Here is a 21,044-nt window from a genome sequence, read left to right on the forward strand (position 1 = left end):
TAGTAAGACATTTTGCTCAACAGCATGCCAGCAGGTGAGTGAAACTACAGCCTGCTACCTGCCACAGCTCTTTGGCTGAAAAATACTTTATCACTTAAAAAAACTACTTGTTTTTACCATTTTCAAAAGTAACCCTAGAACTCCAGTGACCTTGGCGGTCAGGGACCACCAGTCTGACGTGGTCATCATAGGTGCCCGAGGTGCGCTCTGACCAGGCGGGAACGGGCCAGGCAGAGCGTCGGGCTGTAACCACGCGCTGTCTTCTTCTCAGCAGCCGGAGGTGGGAGTGAGCCACGAGAGCCTGCAAGGGGGCGCGCCGGGCTCCACAGCGGGGGAGACGTGGAAGGTTCAAAAGGAGCTGGATGAGGAGATCGAGCGGCGGCGGCAGCTGGAGGAGGAGGTCAAGAGCGCTCAGGAAGAAGTCCAGACTCTGAAGCAGCGGAGCCCGCAGGCAGCGGTGCTGAAGAAGGAAGTGCTGAAGAAGGTGCCAGACCCCGCCCTGGAGGAGAGCCTCCAGCGGATGCAGCGGAGCCTGGGCGAGGAGCAGCACAAGAACCGGCAGCTGCACGAGGAGCTGCAGGCGCTGCGGCGGCGGCTGCGCGCGCTGGAGCAGACCGGGGGCGGGGGGCAGGAGTACGTGGTCAAGGAGGTGCTGCGCATCGAGCCGGACAGAGCCCAGGCGGACGAGGTCCTGAAGCTGAGGGAGGAGCTGGAGGAGCTGAGGCGGCAGAAAGGCACCCGGGAAGCAGAGGTGGCCCTCCTGCAGCAGCGCGTCGCGGCCCTGGCCGAGGAGAAGAACCGGGCGCAGGAGAAGGTGACCGAGAAGGAGGTGGTGAAGCTGCAGAGCGACCCCCAGCTGGAGGCGGAGTACCGGCAGCTGCGGGAGGCCCAGCGGCGGGAGGGCAAGCTCAGGGAGGAGCGCGAGGAGGAACTGACCTTCCTCCAGGACAAGCTCAAGAGGCTGGAGAAGGAGCGGGCCATGGCGGAGGGGAAGATCACCGTGAAGGAAGTGCTCAAGGTGGAAAAGGATGTGGCGACCGAGAGGGAGGTGAGCGACCTCAAACGCCAGTATGAGGATGAGGAGGCCAGGGCTCGCGCCAACCAGAGGGAGAAGACAGAGCTGCTCCGCAAGATCTGGGCCTTGGAGGAGGAAAACGCCCGAGTGCTGGTGCAGGAGAAGGTGCGGGAAATCGTCCGTCCGGACCCCGAGGCAGAGAGGGAGGTGGCCGACCTCCGCCTGGAGCTCGTGGAGCAGGAGCGCAAGTACCGGGCGGCCGAGGAGCAGCTGAAGAGCTACCAGAGCGAGCTGGAGGCGCTCAGGAGGCGGGGCCCCCAGGTAGAGGTCAAGGAGGTGACGAAGGAAGTCATCAAGTACAAGACGGACCCTGAGATGGAGAAGGAGCTTCAGAGGCTCCGGGAGGAGATTGTGGACAAGACGAGACTCATCGAAAGGTGTGATTTGGAAATCTACCAGCTGAAGCAAGAGATCCAGTCCCTGAAGGACACCAAACCCCAGGTGCAGACCAAGGAGGTGGTCCAGGAGATCCTCCAGTTCCAGGAAGACCCCCAAACCAAAGAGGAAGTGCGGTCCTTGCGGGCCAGGCTCTCAGAGGAACAGAAGAAACAGGTGGATCTGGAAAGGGAGAGGGCCTCCCGGGAGGAGAAGATCAGGCAGAAGGAGGAGGAGCTGTCCCAGGTGAAGGAGAAGGTGGTCCAGCAGGAGGTGTTCAGGTACGAGGAGGAGCCCGGCCTGCGCGCGGAGGTGAACGCCTTCACCGAGAGCATCGACGTGGAGCTGCGGCAGATCGACAACCTCCGCGGGGAGCTGCGGCGGCTGCAGCGCAGGCGCGCGGAGCTCGAGCGGCAGCTGGAGGAGCTGGAACGCGAGAGGCAGGCGCGCAGGGAGGCCGAGCTGGAGGTGCAGCGCCTGAAGCAGCGGCTGGCCGACCTGGAGAAGGAGGAGGGGGAGGCCCGGGAGAAGGTGACCCTCAAGCAGAAGGTGGTGCTGCAGCAGGACCCCCAGCAGGCCAGAGAACACGCTCTGCTCCAGGTCCAGCTGGAGGAAGAGCGGCACCGGCGGCAGGTCCTGGAGAGTGAGCTGGAGACCCTGAAGAAGCAGCTAGCGAACCTGGAGCAGATGGAGGTCAAGGAGAAGGTGGTCTTCTCCGAAAGCATCCAGGTGGACAAGGGCGACACGGAGCAAGAGATCCAGAAGCTCAAGAGCAGCCTGGAGGAGGAGAGCCGGAGCAAGAGGGAGCTGGATGCGGAGGTGAGCCGGCTGGAAGCCAAGCTGTCGGAGCTGGAGTTCTACAACTCTAAGTCCTCCAAGGAACTGGACTTCCTAAGGGAAGAGAACCACAGGCTGCAGCTGGAGCGGCAGAGGCTGCAGCTCGAGACGCGGCGGCTCCAGTCAGAAATTGAAATAGCGTCAACAGAAACACGAGACCTGAGAAACATGACGGCGGCGGACTCGGGGACGAACCTGGACTCCAGACTGTGGTCCCTGGAGAGAGAACTGGATGACCTCAAGAGGCTCTCCAAAGACAAAGACCTCGAGATCGACGAGCTGCAGAAGCGCCTGGGCTCCGTGGCCGTCAAGAGGGAGCAGAGGGAGAACCACCTGCGGCGCTCCATCGTGGTCATCGACCCCGACACAGGCCGGGAGCTGTCCCCGGAGGAAGCCCACCGGGCCGGTCTCATCGACTGGAACATGTTTGTCAAACTCCGGAGCCAGGAGTGTGACTGGGAGGAAATATCAGTGAAGGGTCCTACCGGAGAGTCCTCCGTGATCCATGACAGGAAGTCTGGCAGGAAATTCTCCATCGAAGAGGCCCTGCAGAAAGGAAGGCTGACGCCGGCTCAGTACGACCGCTACATCAACAAGGATATGTCCATCCAGGAGCTGGCTGTCCTGGTGTCGGGGCAGAAGTAGGCACAGCCTGGCCCTCCGTCTTCTCAGAAGCCTACCCCGCACCACCGTGTCTTCTCCCTGGCCCTGTGCAGGCTGCTGACCTGTGCAGAGCTGAGCACGTCCCCCAAGCCCTCGCTGCCACTCAACCTGGGGGAGGGACCACTTTATCCTCTGATGATCAGACAACCACGATGCCCCTCTTCTGTCCCTTTTCCTACACACTTCCATCAGTAGTCTCCTCGTGGGACATCTGGAAGCAATCCGAGAAACTACTAAAGCACATGACACATGGCGACTGCAACAGACAAGCCCACTCCGAGGACCGGCTTTCACACTCTGGGTAGGGGACTCTCGGGCAAAAAGGCCTCCCTCCCTGACATCTTTCCCTACATCAAAGGACTGGGCCCCTCAGGGCTGCTGACCTGCATTCGCATGCCCTGTCCGGGTTCTGGCTGACAGCAGACTTTGTCAGAGGCCTCCTGGTGAGAGAGATCCAGGTTCTAGGCCAGAAAAGCTGCAAAGAAGCCAGAACGCCTGGCCTTCAGCGCTCGAGTGAAGGTAAACTGTCAGCCAGACTGTCCCAGGAAAACGTACCATCAGACAAGGTGTGTGGTTCTGAAATTATTTTCATCAAGAACTGTGTTGCTGTTAGCCTTAGTTTCAGTGCCTTACAAGTCCTCTCACCAGCTCACTGGTATTTAGGTATACTAACTATACACTTGATTTCTCACCAAAAGAATTTGAGGTTCTCTGTGATCTCATGTATTATGTAAGAAAATGGGACTAGGGAACTCTATAGTGCAAAAATAAAAACCTGGTGGCTTCATTCTAACTCCATAGTGTGTCTTCTTCTTTTGCATGTGAGACTTATTATTTCCCTTGCTCCCTCTTGGCTTTTGGCCAAAACGGATATTCCACATCTACCAGCTCCTAGGGGAAGAAGAATTAGTTGCAAAAAAGGTAAAGAGAATGAGAAACAATGTTCTGGAAACCTTGAAACAATTTATTGAGTTGCTTTATACAAGATTAACAATTTCCACACCCCCCCACACCAACATAGTCGCGCCGCACAAAAGCCACAGCCCCTCTCTCACACCTCAGGAGCAGCTGGCTGCACCGAGGGCAGCCCCGCAGCCCCCGGCCCCGGAGCCCGCTCTGCCTGCCGGTCTGCCCGGCCATGGCTGTGAAAGTCATTCACTCTTTCATTACCACAAATAAAGCATAAACAAGAAAAAAAATCTCATAAACTCCCCATCAAAGAAACATTTCCCTGAGGCAAGAGGCATCACTAGATTCCTAAAAATGAGGGTACTCTGCTCCAGCTGCACACTCAATGGTACACGGGGAGGAGGGAGCGCTGCAGGGAAGGGACCGCGGGTGTTCTCGGGTGGAGAAGCCTGGAGAGTTCCCACTGCTCAGTGTTCACGGGCGGCCTCTGCGTGGCTGAGCTCAGCAATACAAATCTCTTCTTTGGCTCTTTTGCTACTACCTAAGACTATTCTGTAAACAAACTGGAAACCCAAGTTGCAAATATAGATATAATGAAGGGAAGGAATCCACTCTAGCCCGATGCGAAACACATGTTGGTTTTTACGTTATTTTAAAAAAAAAAAAGGGAGGGGGGGGGAGAAGGAACAAAAAAAAACCAAACAGCAGAGGCCTAGCCGGACAGCTGACAGAGGTGTTGCTCCGCTGGCAACCAGGCACACCTCGGCACGAACTGGGAGTTACTGAGCACTGTACCCTGGAAGGCAGGAACCAAGAGAGCGGCCTGTGTCTCCACACAGGCGCACATTCTGAGGCGGAGAACTCTCCGTATTTGCAATCACTTAGCCAAAGCAGTCAGTTCAGACACGCCTTGTGGCATATACTTCCCAGGACAGGCAAACGCCCTCACCATCCTTGTGAAGCAGCCACGGGCTGAGCGCGCTCCGGGGTCGCGGTCCTAGTCTGTCTCTTACGCACTCGCCACCCTTAGGTCAACACACAGCCCTGCTGCCGGGAGCGCTCCTGGATGGCGAGGCCTGTTTCTACATGGCAGACGCTTCACAAAGGTCTGTTCCTGCAGCTCTGCCTGAGAACGGTTTCTAAATAAAACAAACTGGAATGTCTGAGACTTGGAACCCCTCATATCCTTGGCCCTCCAAGAGATGAAGGGCTTTGGGGCTCTGCAGTCCACCTGTATGAACTTTGAAAAAACAAAATGGGGGCCCTGGCTGTATTGGGACCTGGGGTTTGGGGGCCCAGATGACCTTCAAGTCAGGACGGCACAGATTATGATGTGCAACTGTAAAAAACTCAAACTGGCTATGTCTTAAACACAGACATATCTTTTAAAAAAGTCTTCATCTGAGATCCACTCAGAGGGCTGAATGGACGTGTGAATAATTCTGCTCCACCAAAAAGGCACTGGAATTATGTCTTACTATAATACGACATGCGAAAAGCAGTCCCATTCTATCCAATGCGTTAATGGTAATGATGAAATCTGGACCAAAATAAGTGTCTTTAAAAATCCTGTCGCAACTGTTGAATCTACAAAGGTCTTTTCTCTGAAAGAGCTTCATTGTCACGTTCAGCAGAGAAGCTGGCCCCCACCATCATGAGCACACGTTAGATGTTCTGAGTATTTTTCTAAAAAAAAAGTTAAGTCTCCCAGCTGCGTATCAGCCTGGGTTTTTGTCCTGTTGAGCACACAGCCTGAGGATGGGACGGACACCATGACCATTCAGGGATCCCGCTGTAGCCAGGAGTCCCGGACCCCTAGGGCACCAGGAGCTACTCTGACCAAATGCCAGGGGTCAGGCGGATTTAAAGCGTGTGTGCCAACTGCTCCGCCCTGACACCCGAGCATCGTACATGACCCAGCACGCGCCCTAGCCCAGAGCTGCCCCTCCAACGATTGTCCACGACAGAGCCACGGAGCCCAGAGCACCAGGCCAGTCAGTGCCTCCGGAGAAGCCCAGGGCTGCTCCCCTAGCAGAAGGCACATCACAGTGCCAAGAGATGCTCCACTTAGCACTCACACCTTCTCCAGAAGAAAACCAATCGGCAGAACGAGCATAGTGATTATCCAGTTTCTGAGACCTACTTGTTCAGCTTCTGCCCAGACATAAGTGAGCTGGGCCTCTCCTCTGAAGAGGTCATAATTTCCGTGGTACGCCGGGCCCCTTTCCATGAAGTTGAGAAGCGTCTGGAAAAGAGTAAGCAAAAAACACAAGTCTTTAAGGTCTCTGATTCCCTTAAAAGGGTGACAAGAACAGAACCTCAAGGAGCTCACTCAAATAGCAAAAGCCCCCGAATGCTGCACGTTCTGAGGCTCCAATGAGCCCAAAATCCCACGGCAGAGATGGAGGGCACCGTCACTTGCAGCGGCTCGCAATGTGCACGGCACCCTGAGCCCTGCGCCAAGCCGCTCGCGTTCCCCGCCACCGCCACCCCCCCGGCGCGCGGGACTCCGCTCAAGCAGCAATGAGCACTCTCACCAGCAAAACCCTCAGGCCCTACAAAGACAAGTTCAAAGGCACTAGCATTCTGAGTCTGCATGGGAAAGAAAGCAAAGCAGACACAGTCACACGGCTGAAATAAGCAGGCAGCTCTTCATTTACAACCACTCAGTACAATCCTCCAACGTGAAGAAGGGCTAAAGGAGACAGAGATGGTCTAAGAAAGTGCTTTCCTTTGGTTGTCGAAAATACAACAGGCCAACAGTCATGTTTCCAATGGCGCTTTGGTTATTGTTTGTTGGAAAGTGTGACGTGCCCGAAATCAAGCAGAGGCAGAGCCGTCTTTCAGACCACACACTCTCACCCAGGTGGCTCTGTGACCCCCCACGTTATCCTCTTAGCTACTACAGCAAGCCACCAGTTTGCGGAGTTCAGTCCACTGAGCTACAGCTTCTCTGGAGGAAAATGGAGTCACTGTTCATACAGGCTTAGCACCTTGGTTCCTTTCTCTAAAGAAGCAAAATTTCCATCTTGACAATTGTCAATCCATTCTTATGCCCAGACAGCCTCTGGCATTCGCCGGAAATACATCAGCCTCGGGACACAGGGGCCAGACACCCACAGCAAATCTGGAGACAGACACAGACTTGGGAGGTGTGAGCCACAGGCATGTCCAGCCAGGCAAGCTCCCTGTCTTACTCCCAGCCCGGCACCCGTGCACCAGGGCTACCCAGGCTGAGCTTCCTGAAGAATGGCTGTGCCGCGACTGACGCAGCCTCCCTGGTCGTCTCTGGAGCAGGTCTAACATTTTATTTTATTTATTTATTTTTTAATATTTTATTTATTTGACAGAGAGAAATCACAACTAGGCAGAGAGGCAGGCAGAGAGAGAGGAGGAAGCAGGCTCCCTGCAGAGCAGAGAGCCCGATGCGGGGCTCGATCCCAGGACCCTGAGATCATGACCCGAGCCGAAGGCAGAGGCCTCAACCCACTGAGCCACCCAGGCGCCCCTCTGGAGCAGGTCTAGAATAGTAAGAAGAGCAGTAGGCCAGAACCAAGATCCCAGGAGGCTTCCCACCAGCATCCCATTAGGTGTCTTTAAGAATCATGTTCCAGGGGCGCCTGGGTGGCTCAGTGGGTTGAGCCTCTGCCTTCGGCTAAGGTCATGGTTTCGGGGTCCTGGAATCGAGTCCCGCATTGGGCTCTCTGCTCAGCAGGGAGCCTGTTTCCCCCTCTCTCTCTGCCTGCTGCTTCTGCCTCCTTGTGTTCTCTCTCTCCATCAAATAAATAAATAAAATCTTAAAAAAAAAAAAGAATCATGTTCCAGCATAGGGCAAGGCCCGTCACTTACTGTGAAGGTGCCAGCGGGGGCATCTGTGCTGCCTTCTCACAGCGATACCCTACCCCTTTCTGAAATCTACTGATCTACAGAGATGAGAAGCAGGAAAAGAAAAAGAACGCTGTCCCAGGTCCTGCTATGTGCCCTAACACCTGCCTTCACCCTGCACTGAACTGGGAGATCCTCCTCTCTGGCACATTGCTAGCATCACAGGTTAGGGCCCTCCTAAGACCTAGCCCCTGTCACCTTGCTGCTGTCCGGGCTCTCCCTTTCACTTAAAGTTTAGCTGGCAGCACACGAAAGGTGCAGCAGTTTAAATGTAAAGGCCTTTCTGTGCCCCAATTAGCCCTTGGATATTAGCACTGATGTGAGTACCAACTTTAGCTAAGGGAATTCCCCTGCCTCGAACACAGGACATTACAACCTCCCCTGGGATCACAGCGGGTAAGGGTGACCCAGTAGCAGTTTGAAGTGGCGAACGAGAGGAAATTTCAAAGTGGAAGCCTAAGTCAGTGAGTACCCAAAGAGCCAGAGTCTTGAAGGACAAACCAGGACAACACAGTAACAACAAGCTAAGGACATGGAACTCCCTGGCAGCAGACAAGGCATCGAATGGGTGGGGAGCACAATGGCGTACGGGGTGCATGGCACTCTGATCACCTGGCAATTACCTGGCAGACTCTGCGGGATGTGGGTAGACACGGCAGCGTGTGGGAGAGGCGCTGCACGGGGTGGGCTGGAGTGCAAGCCAGCCAGGAGACCTGAGAGAAAACAGGAGGGGAGAAAAGAACAAAACACACACATTGAAGACAGGAACAGAAAAGCTGCTTCGGTGGTCAAGAGCCCAGACAACCTACTGGACCAGTTCTGGGTGAGAACACCAAGGGGAGGGGGTGCTCGGCATGGTTCCCAGGAACGCTGCCCATGGTCACACACCAGACAAACACAGGAACCCAGCACGCGACAACAGAACTCATCAGTTCATCACGGCACAGGCACTGGGGAACCTTCTGTCCCTCCAGCGTGAGGAGAGAGGAAAGCAGTACTTACTATGGTTGAGGCCGTGGTGGAATGTCCCAGGGGCAGGACCCGTGACGATGGCATCCTTGGAAACCCCTGCTTTGGCAGAGGACTCGGCGCTGAAGGAGAGCACGTGGAGGGGAAACTGGGAGATGATCCCCAGGGAGTTGGAGTTCATGGCTCCGGGCAGTTTCGGGCTGCCAGACTTGTAGGATGCAGACAGCAGATTTAAGGGCGAGGAGCTGGCCAGCAGCACAGCCCCACTCGTTCCTTTCTGGGGAGGAAACACGGCATGGTCAGAATGCCAGCTCTGTCCGCAGCTCACTCACAGACCAAGGCTGGTAACGGATGTGCAGGGCGGGGACCCACTCAGAGACCACCCCTTATGAAGGTGCCCTGTGCTCTGCCGCCCCAGAGGAAAGGAAGAGGACAGTCTCTGAACTGGCGTGGAACGGCTCCTAGGACAGTGTTCACTTGAGAAGCTGGGTATTAAATATGCCTCCTTTGTGCAAGGAAGAAAGGGTATCTTCTGTAGACATCAACAGATGTAAGCATATACAAACACTGGTGTGTCCACGCTTATATACATAAAACATACACATATATTGGGGCACCTCGGTGGCTCAGTGGGTTAAAGCCTCTGCCTTCGGCTCAGGTCATGACCCCAGGGTCCTGGGATCAAGCCCCATTTCAGGCTCTCTGCTCAGGAGGGAACATGCTTCTCCCCCCCGCAACCCCGCCCGCCCTTCTCTCTGCCTGCCTCTCTGCCGACTTGTGATCTGTGTCAAATAAAAAAAATCTTAAAAAAAAACAAAAAACAAAAAAAAACCCCATACACATATATATATATTTATGTATTGATCTTTGTTTTTAGAAAGAAACAGGAAAAACACGGACCTAAGAAATATAGTCACCTTGCAGGGGTGGTAGGACAAGACAGAGGCAGTTAACACCTTGCCTCAAACCTTTCTATAGTTTTGTTTTTAAACCACATAACCTTTTTATATATTGGAAAAATGAAAACATTTTGAATGAAATTCAAATTTCATTTTGAATGAGAACATATATTGGAAAAATGAAAACACGCTCTCTCCCATGTCCCCACCCTGCATCCAAACTTCTTGTAATTACCCACAGGCAACCCTCATTAACCACTGCACTCTGTCAAATTGCCTTTGTCTGACCTGCAGAGTCCTTTAAAACCCAACCAAAAGAATCATTTTTCCTGGGCTCCACAAAGCTGATGATCTGAGAGGTGAGAGCATTTCCATTTAGTTGTTTGGAGAGATGGGCAAGTAGGAGGCCATGAAAAATGAAAGGAATTATATGGCTTGTTCTAGACTACCCACGATCATAGCATCCCTGCAAACCAGTCCTTTCCCTCTGCTCATCCTCAGGAGAAGTTCCAGGCTCTCCTGGGATTCCTGCACCAGAAAAAGAAAAGGAAAGACCTAAAAACAGGAAGCCCAGTCCTTCTCCAATCTTCGGGCTCACTGTTCCTACCTGACCTTCAGTGTCAGATCTCACTCTCCGGGCAGGGCAAGGCAAGCGGCCCTGTCCACAAGACCCCCGAGGGGCGGGCTGCGGTGCCAGGACACTCACTGGCAAGGAGGTAGACGATGTCACGCTGCTAACCGCGCTGGACTTTAGGGAAGAAGTCAGTAGCTTTGCCACTCCCTGGGTCCCACCACTGGAGTCTCCATTTGGACCACCCGGAGGGGCCACCAGGGTCAGCTTCTGGGAAACAGGTGGTTTTTTCACTGCAGAGCCTGGGACAGGTCTGCTGGCAGACTGTCCTGTGGAGGGAGGCTGCACACCGGGGAGCAGGTTCCCGGAAGTAGAACTCTGGACTGGTGTTCCTCCAGAGGAAGAGCTGCCGGAAGAAACCCCATGTTTAGAGACAGAGCTGGCAAAGGGACTATTCTTGTAAGATGGCCCTGAAGAGCCGGCTGAGTGCTGTTTTGCTGGATGGCTCAGGGCGGTGGAGGACGAGGCTGGGGTCTTATGAGAGTTGCTGCTGGAGGCTGGTGTGCCTCCCGAAGAGGCTGGCGTGGAGGGGTGGAAGCTCTGGCCTTTGGTTGCTGTCTTCACAAGCTGGAGGAGCGAGCGATGGCACTGCGGGGATGAAGGCTTTGGGCCCTGGAGCTTATTGACAAAAGGAGCTGGAGGGGTGAAGCTCTTCTGCTGAGTGCCTGCATGAAAAACTTTGACCTGGGGGCCAGGCGCAGGAGGTGCCGCTTGGGGTGCGTGAGACGTCCGCGGCAAGCCGTGGTGCTTTGCTTTGGACTGGTGCACTTCTGACAGGCCCTTGCTGAGCGTGGCCTGACAGGACAGCTCTTTGTAGCCAGAGCTCTCTGGTTTTTTCTCCTGAGAGGACTGCCCCAGTGCCAAAGCCTGTTCAGCCAGAAAATTGAGGGGGGACTGCAGAGAACTAGAGGCTGGCGGGGCAGAAGGGCCGGGCTTCGGAAAGTTCCTCTTCTCTTCTGAACACACGACGCCCAGCATCTTCTCCGCGGGTGCTTTTGAGGTCGCCGGCAGTGGGAACTCAGAGCTCCCACCTGCTCTGCTGCTCAGCCCGACCAGTTCCTTAGACACCACCTCCAATGAGGAGGCCGAATTACGGACCAAGTCTCCATCCAATGAGTCCTCCAGGTTGATAGGAGCAGGATTAGCGAGACTGCCAGACGCCTGGGCTGAGTGCTCCCTGTTTGCAGCCCCACTGCTCAGGCCTCCCGCATGTTCTGAAGGCAAAGCCAGGGGGCCGCCCATCTGGCCTGGTGGGATGGAAACCTTTTTATCAGGCTTAGTAGATGATTCCTAAAGGAAAGGAGAAATTCTGATGTTTAGAAATGTCCAAAGGTGCCAACACCGGTCCTGTGGTGAGAACACAAATGTGAGAACACCACAAGGCCAAAGAACCAGACCTTCCTGTACAATCACAAAACAAGACAGGAAGAGAACGGCTGCCACGCCTGCTTGGACTTAAAAGTGCTGATCTCCTTCACCCCCTCTCGCTCCTGGCTAGATGGCTGGGGCTGGGCTTACCAAGCATGCCTTCTTGCTAGGTACCCATCCACCCACAGAGAAACTCCTCTTCTGTTTCTGAAAAAGTGTTAAGAGTAAGGAGGTGTTCCCCTACTGGCCTCACAGTGTCTCAGGGTACTCCCAGCTGCAATCAGAAAATGATGCATGGCACGAGAACTGCCTTAGCTTTCCTTTCCTCCTCGGTCTTCTCCAGCATGTCTCCTCAGCTGGGTGCAAAGGAAAAGTCCTGTCATGGGAGTGGGCACAGGGTCTATCTCATCACTCCCACATCCCAGGTGCTTCCAATTTTAGTATATGTGCTGCCGAAGCGAGCACTCACATCCCAGGTGCTTAATGCAGTTCATCTGAGACGCTGTAGGGCCTCAACAGATACTGTAGAACACAGAATTTACACAGCTTATTCTCATGGACTATTTATGTTCAGTTAAGGGCACTGTAAAGCCTCATGAGCTGTTAAAATTTTTGGTAAAACCGCAATTTTTACTACATTGAAAGGCTTCTGTAATGCCCAAGATGGTTTTCAGTTCCATCTCCTGCCAGGCAAACACAACAAAGCATCTGTCCCTTCCGGTGCAGCTCCAGGCACACCCGCACCTGGTGAGCGAACCCGCACCTGCTGAGCAGTGTTCCTCCACGGAAAGAGTATCACCACATTGTCAGACCTTCACGTCAGCAGGGGCTCTTCACTCCTCGGAGGGCCGTTCAGCAGACCTCGTTTAAATCCGACCACCGCCACCGCCACCCCAGGAACAGACCAGGTGAGTACTGTATCCTAGAACTAAGGCTGGAAAGTACTAAGTGGCCCAGCTCAGGTCTCTGCCCTGCCAACCTCAGGCCCCCGCGGTGGGCCGGGATGCCTCTTGGGCAGTCTCAAGAGTGCCGTCCAGAAGGGCTGTCCCCCAGTCCAGCATAGCGCAATCAGCTGCTCTAGTCGCCTCAGAGGTTTCACACGCATGGTTGGAGAGAAAGGAGACCAGCACGTGATCTGAGTGCTGACTCACCTTCATCTTGATTTTAGAAGAGGCCATTACTTTCTTCTTGGCCCTGTTCAAAGGAATGAACACAGAAAAGGTTTAGAGATCCACAGAGGAGGTCAAAGTAACAGTCACCCTGAGAAGACAAAATACTGAGACACTCACAGGATTGATGTCAAGTGCCCATGGCCTCGTCTGCTCTCCTTAAACAGAGTCCTGAAACAGACAGAGAACACTAGGCAGTCTGTGCAAAGCCCCTGAAGGCAGCAGGCGTTCTGGAGCTTTCCTGCCATCCCTGGTACTCAATGGCTGTTACACCTTGAATGTCAGTGACCGGGTGAGTTTAATTCCTAGTGAGAGAATCTAAAGTGGCTGCACTGGCCACTCGGAAGCAAACAGTCTAGGAGTGACCCCAAAAAGCTCTGGCTCTGCCCCAAAATTTCTCATAGTGATTTTGCCCCCAAAGGCGGGAGTGCTTTCCTTATTGCTGATTCTCATCCCTTCCAAGGGTCAAATGTGGAGTAACCATAGCATGCCTTTTTCCACAGAAACAAACAACAGAATTTTCTTTGTGTCCCTCTCCGCACAGTTTCAGATGTTCATTCTGTAAAGAAAAGAGCAAATACACCTAAAGAAGGGACAGAGACAAAGAAAGGCTCCATGATTTGGATTCTGGGAAGATGGTGGAGTAGGAAGCAGCAGGAATTGTCTACTCATCTGGACAACAAGTGCACTAAAAGAATCTAAAACAACTATTTTGGGGGTGTCTGGTGGCTCAGTCGGTTGAGTGTCCAACTCTTGATTTTGGTTCAGATTCAAAGCAGAGTCTGCTTGAGACTCTCTCTCCCCCTCACCCCCTCACACACTTGAGCTTTCTCTCTCTAATAAAAAAGTAAATCGTAAAACTAAGTAACTACTTTGGAATTCTAGACTGTGCTGAAGGCTTACAACTTGCAGGGGAAGGCCTGGAGGGTAAACTGCCATCAGTTTTAGCTCTTAGCACAGCTGCAGCCTTCTGTCCCCAGCCCCATGGCCGACAGCCAGACATGTGTCCCCAAAGCAGCTTACAAGAACTAGGGTGGCCAAAAATGCACTGTCCTCCAAGTAGCAGGAATCTCTATCCTGTCACTTTTCATCACAGAGATGCAGACAAAGAGGTGGGCAGCCACTGCTGTCCACCCTCCCACCCCCTCACCAACCCCCTGTGGCAAATCCCTCCCCCTCTGGCTGAGGTGACTTCCAGGGGATTTGAAAAACTGGTGCCCTTTCCCCCTCCTTCATTGTTCACTTTCCCACTTTCAGGAGACAGATATTAAAAAACACAACATTCTAAACAACTGCATATGTGGGGAAAAATGAGTAAGTGACTACACAAGCCCAAGGAAGGGCTGAGACAAGACCTGGGAAGAAAACAAAGTAAACAAAGTTTACACTTCAGGCTGCTCCCAGGCACAGAAATAGCCCACAACCTTTGCAAAAACAAAAACAATATACAGAATGGGGGCCATATCAATCATACTGTATTGTGTGTTTGAAAGTTGCTGAGAGAGTCAGTCTTCCTTTTTTTTTTTTTTTTTTAAGATTTATTTGAGGGGCGCCTGGGTGGCTCAGTGGGTTAAAGCCTCTGCCTTCGGCTGAGGTCACGATCCCAGGGTCCTGGGATCGAGCCCCACATAGGGCTCTCTGCTTAGCAGGGAGCCTGCTCCCCCCTCCACTCCCCCGCCTGCCCCTCAGCCTACTTGTGATCTCTGTCAAATACATAAATTAAAAAAAAAAATCTTAAAAAAAAGATTTTATTTATTTGAGAGACAGAGAGAAATCATGAGCATCAGGGGGAGAATGAGAAGCAGACTCCCTGTTAAGCAAGGAGCCTGATGCAGTACTCGATCCCAGAATCTTGGGATCATGACCTGAACTGAAGGCAGATGCTTAACTGACTGAGCCACCTAGGTGTCCTTTTTTATAAAGTAGGCTCCAACATGGGACTTGAACTCATGACCCTGAGATCAAGACCTGAACTGAGATCTAGAGTCAGACACTTAACCGACTGAGACACCGTGGCACCCCTAAGAGTTAATCTGGAAAGTTCTCTTCAGGGCACATGGGTGGCCTGTGCCACCCAAACAGGAAAGAATTGACCCTTCAAAGGAAAAAAAAAAAAAGAAAAGAAACCAGAAACTCTCCCTGAAAAAGACCTAGTGGCCAATACACCCACAAAGACTTTAAAACAATGATCTTATAGATGCTCAGAGAACTACAGGAAGATGAGGAGAAAGTAAAAAAAGTATGTGAACAAAATGGAACTATCAATGAAGAGCGGAAAACCTAAAAAGAAACTAAGAAGAAATTCTAGAGCTTTAAAGTACAATAACTGAAATGAAAAATTTCCTGGAGATGTTCAAACACAGATGTGAACAGAGAATAGTGGAAATCACCAAGTATGAGGAACAGAGAGAAAAAAGAGTGAAGAAAAGCGAATAGAGAGGAGGGACGTGTGGGACCACACCTGCTGTAGAAGTCCCAGAAGGCGAAGAGAGAGGAGAAAGGGCAGAGACAACAGTGGAAGAAGCACCGGCTAAAACCCCCCAATGCAAAAGATGAATATAAACATCCGAAATGCTCAATGAACTCCAAGATGTACCCCACACAGAGAAACACTCTGATCAGACTTTTAAAACACAAAGACAGAATCTTGAAAGCCCCAAGAGAGAAGTAAATCATCACATAAAATTATCAACAGATTTCTCATTAGAAACGTTGGAGGCCAAAAGATAGTGGGCTAGTATGTTCAAAGTGCTAAGAGAAAAGGTCCAACAAGAATCCTATATCCAGGGCGCCTGGGTGGCTCAGTGGGTTAAGCCGCTACCTTCGGCTCAGGTCATGATCTCAGGGTCCTGGGATCGAGTCCCGCATCGGGCTCCCTGCTCAGCAGGGAGCCTGCTTCCTCCTCTCTCCCTCTCTCTGCCTGCCTCTCTATCTACTTGTGATCTCTCTCTGTCAAATAAATAAATAAATAAATAATCTTTAAAAAAAAAAAAAAAAGAATCCTATATCCAGCAAAACCTTCCTTCAGAAGTGGGAGATACATGAAGATACTCCCAGATGGACAAGGGCTGAAGGACATCATGAGCACTGGACCGCTCTGCAGGAAATGCTCAAGGGCACCCTGTGGGGTCACATAAAAGGATACCAGACAGAACTTCAAAGCCACGTGAAGAAATAAGGATCTCAAAAAACTAAATACAAGGGCAATTATGAAAGCCAACTTCCCTGGGGTGCCTGGCTGGCTCGGTTGGTTAAGCTTGATTTCAGCTTAGGTTGTGATCTCAGGGTCATGAGATCAAACCCTGCATCAGGCGCCACACTCAGTGCAGAATCTCCTTGAGATTCTCTCTCGCCCTCTCTCTCCCCCTGCCCCTCCCCCTGCACAGGTGCATGCTTGCTCTCTCTCTCAAATAAAAAATTTGAGCTCTCAAATAAATCTTTTAAAAAAATAAGCTAGTGTTCTCCTAACAATGGTCTGAAACTGAACTTTTCATTTTCTACATGATTTAAGAGACTAAAGAAAAAAATAGTAATTAGTGTAAAAGCCTTTGGTTTGTAACTCCAAATCTTGTTTTCTACAATAATTTAAGACACCAATGCATTTTAAAAAATAATTAGCTTGGGGCGCCTGGGTGGCTCCGTGGGTTAAAGCCTCTGCCTTTGGCTCAGGTCATGATCCCAGGGTCCTGGGATCCAGATCAAGCTCAGCGGGGAGTCTGCTCCCCACTCCCCCACCCCGCCTGCCTCTCGGCCTACTTGTGATCTCTGTCTGTTACATAAATAAATAAAATCTTTAAAAAAAATAATTAGCTTAGGTTTTGGGGCACATGATGCCTAAAAATGCAATTTTGTGACGTCAGCTGAAGTGGTGACAGAACTGTGACGTAGCAGCACTTTTATCCATCACTGAGCTTACAGGGGCAAGCGCTTCCTTACCAGTAAAGACTTCAAATATGAACGAATTAAACTTTCCAATCAAAACAAACACTGGCAGAATGGATAAACACACACGATCCAACTCAATGTGGTCTACAAGGAACTCACTTGAGACCCAAAGACAAATAGGTTGAAAGCAAAAGGACAGACGAAGATATGCCACGTAAATAATAACCAGAGAGAGCAGGGGAGGCTATGCTGCTATCAGACAAAAGAGACTTTAAATCAAGAAAGATTACAAAACAAAGAAGGAAACTATATACTAATAAAAACTTCAAAACAGCAAGAAGATATAATAATTATAACCATTCCTGCACTGGAAGCAAAACTGACAAGTGAAGAGAGGATGGACAGTTCCACAATAGGGGATGGAGACTTCAGTACCCCGCTCTCAACAGCGGATAGAACACCAGACAGAAGACAAGTAAGACAGCAGAAAACTTAACAGTAAACCAACTAGATCTAACAGAACAGTTTACCCAGCAACAGAATCTCTGCCTTCTGAAGTACATATAGGACATTTCCCAGGACATACTATATGTCATGTCACAAATGAAGTCTCTAGAGATTTAAAAAGATAGAGGCGCCTGGGTGGCTCAGTTTGTTAAGCATCTGTGTCTGGCTCAGGTCATGGTCCTGGAGTCCTGGGATCCCATCCTCCATCAGGTTCCCTGCTCAGCAGGGAGTCTACTTGTCTCTCTCCCTCTATAATCCTCTTCACTGCTCGTGCTCTCTCTCTCAAATAAACAAATAAAATCTCAACAAAAGAGAAAAATTTACAAAGATAGATATCATACAAAGTATCTTCTCTGACCACAAGAGGAGTTAGTTAAAAATCAGTAACATGATGAAAACTGAAAAATTCACAAAACTGTGGAAATTAACCAACATATTTTTTATTTTTATTTTTTAATTAAGATTTTATTTATTTATTTGAAAGAGAGAAAGAGATCACAAGTAGGCAGAGAGGCAGGCAGAGAGAGAGGGGGAAGCAGGCTCCCCACGGAGCAGAGAGCCCAATGCGGGGCTCGATCCCAGGACCCCAAGATCATGACCTGAGCCGAAGGCAGAGGCTTTAACCCACTGAGCCACCCAGATGCCCCCCAACATATTTTTTAAACAATCAATGGATCAAAGAAAAAAATCACAAAGGAAACTAGAAAATACTTAAAGATGAATGAAAAGGAAAACCCAATATACCAAAACTTATGGTGCAAAGGATGCTGAGGGGCTACTTATAGCTACAAACATTTACATTTAAAAATAAATCTCACATCAACAAACTCTACTACTTAAGGAACAAAAGATAAAGTTATACCTAAAGCAAGCAGAAAGAGAAAACTTAGACGAGAACACAGGTAAGTAAAACAGAAAACTTAATAGAGAAAAATCAGTAGAGCAAAAGCTGTTTTTTGAAAATATCAACACAACTGGCAAACCCTTCCTTAGCTAGATGCACTAAGAAATGTTCAAGAGGATACCAAATTACTAAAGTCAGGAAAGAAAGCGGGGACATCACTACTGACTCTACAATAAAAATGTATTCTCATAGAGTACTATGAACAACGGCACTCCAACAAGTTGGATTATTTAGTTGAAACGGATAAATTATTTTTTTTTAATTTTTAAAGATTTTATTTACTTATTTGACAGAGAGAGACACAGCGAAAGAGGGAACACAAGCAGGGATAGCGGGAGAGGGAGAAGCAGGCTTCCCGCCAAGCAGGGAGCCCAATGCGGGGCTCGATCCCAGGACCCTGGCATCATGACCTGAGCCGAAGGCAGATGCCCAATAGCTGACCCACCCAGAGGCCCTGAAATGGACAAATTCCTACAAACACAAAACCTACCGAGACTTTTTGTATTTCTCAAAGGAATACAGAACCTGACTAAACTTGTCATTAGTCAGGGGACTCAATCAGTTATCAAAAATCTCCTGACAGGGGTGCCTGGGTGGCTCAGTGTAAGTCTCTGCCTCCGACTCAGGTCATGATCTCAGGGTTCTGGGATCAAGCTCCACATTGGGCTCTTGGCTCAGCTGAGAGCCTGCTTCCCCCTCTCTTTCTCTCTGCCTGCCTCTCTGCCTACTTGTGATCTCTCTCTCTCTCTCTGTCAAATAAATAAATAAAATCTTTTTTTTTTTTAAGATTTTATTTATTTGAGAGTGAGAGAGAGTGAGAGCATGAGAGGGGAGAAGGTCAGAGGGAGAAGCAGACTCCCCATTGAGCTGGGAGCACGATGCGGGACTCGATCCTGGGACTCCAGGATCATGACTTGAGCTGAAGGCAGTTGCTTAACCAACTGAGCCACCCAGGCATCCCTAAATAAATAAATAAAATCTTAAAAAAAAAAAAAATCTCCTGACAAAGGAAAGACCTGGACCTGATACCTTCATGGGTGGATTCAACCAAGTATGTAAAGAACTACTAACAATCCTTCTCAAACTTTTCCAAAAAACTGAAGAGGAAATACTTTCAAATTCATTCTATGAAGCTGGCATTACCCTGATACCAAAGCCAGGCAAAGACACACAAGAAAATTACGGACCAATATCCTGTATTAACACCAATGCAAAACTCCCAACAAGCTACTAGCAAACAGGGTTTAGAAGCATATTAAAAACATTATACATCACGACCGAGTTTTTTTTTTTTTTTTTAAGATTTTGTTTACTTGAGAAAGAGATTGGGAGAGAGAGAGAGAGATCACGAGCAGGGGGGGAGGAGTAGAGGGAGAAGCAGACTCCTCGCTGAAGAAAGAGCCCAATGGAGGATCCCAGGACCCTGGGATCATGACCTGAGCCAAAGGCAGACGCTTAACTGACTGAGCCACACGGGCGCCCAAGACCAAGTGAAATTTATGCCTGGAATACAAGGGTGATTCAACATATGAAAACTGACCAAAGCAATATGCCACACCAACAGAATGAAGGAAAAAAAACCCACACGATCATTTCAGTTGATGTAGAAAAGGCAAAGGACGAAATTTCACACCCTCTCATGATAAAAACACTCAACAAGCTAGGAACAGGAATACCTCCACAGAGTAAAAGCCAAATGTGAAACCCCCAGTGAACATCATAATGGTGAAAGGCTAAAAGCATTTCCTCTAAGATCAGGAACAAGGTAAGAATGCTCGCTTTCACCACTTCTATTCAACATAGTGCTATGAGTTCTAACCATAGCAGTTAGAAAAGAAAGAGAAACAAAAGGCATCCACATTGGAAAGGAGAAGTAAGATGAGCCCTGTTTGCAGATAGGATTTTTTATTTAGAAGACTCTAAAATTCCAAAAAATTTTAGAATGAATTTTGCAAAGTAGCAAGATACAAAATCAACACACACAAAAATCAGTTGTATTTCTGTACATAAAAAATGAACAATCTAAAAGGAAATTACAAAAATAATTCCATTCACAACAGCATTAAAAGAAAAACAAACAAAATAAAACAGAAAAACTTGGGAATTAACCTCAAAGGATGTAAGAGACTTGTACAGTGAAAATGACTAAACATTACTGAAAGAAGTTAAAGATATAAATGGAAACACATCCATCATAGACTAGACAACTTATTATTACTGAATTGTAATCTCAGGACTACCTAAAGCCATCTACAGATGCAATGCAATCCCTAGCAAAATCCTAATACGTTATTTGCAGAAACAGAAAAACGCATCCCAAAATTCAATATGGATTTTCAAGGGACCCTGAATAGTCAAAATAATCTTAAAAAATAATAAAGCTGGGGCGCCTGGGTGGCTCAGTTGGTTAAGCACCTGCCTTCAGCTCAGGTCATGATCCCAGGGTCCCGGGATGGAGTCCCGCCATCGGGCTCCCAGCTCCGCAAGGAGTCTGCTGCTCCCTCTGATGTTCTACCCTCTCAGGCTCTCTCTTACTTGCTCTCTCAAATAAATAAACAAAATCTTTAAAAAAAAAGAATAAAGCTGGAGAATCACACTTCCTGATTTCAACTTACTACCAAGCCACAGTAATCCAAACAGTGTGTTATTGGTGTAAAGGCAGACACAAAGACCAATGGAAAAGGACAGAGAGCCCAGAAATAAAACCCTCACGTATGTGGTCAAATGATTTTTGACAAAGATGCGAAGTCCAATGAAGGAAGGACAGTCTTATCAACAGGTGGTGCTGGGAAAACTGGATACCACATCAAAAACATGAAGTTGGACCCTTAACACCATATACAAAAATTAGCTCAGCTTCATGATACCGGATCTGACGATTACAACTTAGATAAGACACCAAAGGTATAGACAACAACAGCAGACAAACTGGACTTCATTAAATTTAGAAATTTTGTGCACCAAAAGA

The 21,044-nt window shown here is 49.7% G+C and overlaps 2 protein-coding genes across 6 annotated transcripts in view; one reads left to right on the forward strand and one right to left on the reverse strand.

The window, feature by feature from the left end:
- PPL (periplakin) overlaps positions 1 to 4,561 on the forward strand; it is a 45,328-nt gene extending 40,767 nt beyond the window's left edge. The window contains exon 22 of one of the 2 annotated variants that reach the window (XM_045994108.1): positions 275 to 4,561. In XM_045994108.1, the coding sequence (XP_045850064.1) occupies positions 275 to 2,932 (2,658 nt within the window). In that variant the 3' untranslated portion in view covers positions 2,933 to 4,561. Of the gene's footprint in view, positions 1 to 271 lie in introns of both variants that reach the window. The other variant, XM_045994107.1, reaches the window with a different exon arrangement.
- UBN1 (ubinuclein 1) overlaps positions 3,899 to 21,044 on the reverse strand; it is a 39,668-nt gene continuing 22,522 nt past the window's right edge. The window contains exons 13-18 of one of the 4 annotated variants that reach the window (XM_045994111.1): positions 12,901 to 12,951; positions 12,763 to 12,805; positions 10,319 to 11,533; positions 8,747 to 8,990; positions 8,368 to 8,457; positions 3,899 to 6,104 (exon numbers count right to left, since the gene is read on the reverse strand). In XM_045994111.1, the coding sequence (XP_045850067.1) occupies positions 6,055 to 6,104; positions 8,368 to 8,457; positions 8,747 to 8,990; positions 10,319 to 11,533; positions 12,763 to 12,805; positions 12,901 to 12,951 (1,693 nt within the window). In that variant the 3' untranslated portion in view covers positions 3,899 to 6,054. Of the gene's footprint in view, positions 6,105 to 8,367; positions 8,458 to 8,746; positions 8,991 to 10,219; positions 11,534 to 12,762; positions 12,806 to 12,900; positions 12,952 to 21,044 lie in introns of all 4 variants that reach the window. The other 3 variants (XM_045994109.1, XM_045994112.1, XM_045994110.1) reach the window with 3 other exon arrangements.

The sequence above is a fragment of the Meles meles genome, chromosome 21 (genome assembly GCF_922984935.1).
Source record: "Meles meles chromosome 21, mMelMel3.1 paternal haplotype, whole genome shotgun sequence".
NCBI lineage: Eukaryota > Metazoa > Chordata > Mammalia > Carnivora > Mustelidae > Meles > Meles meles.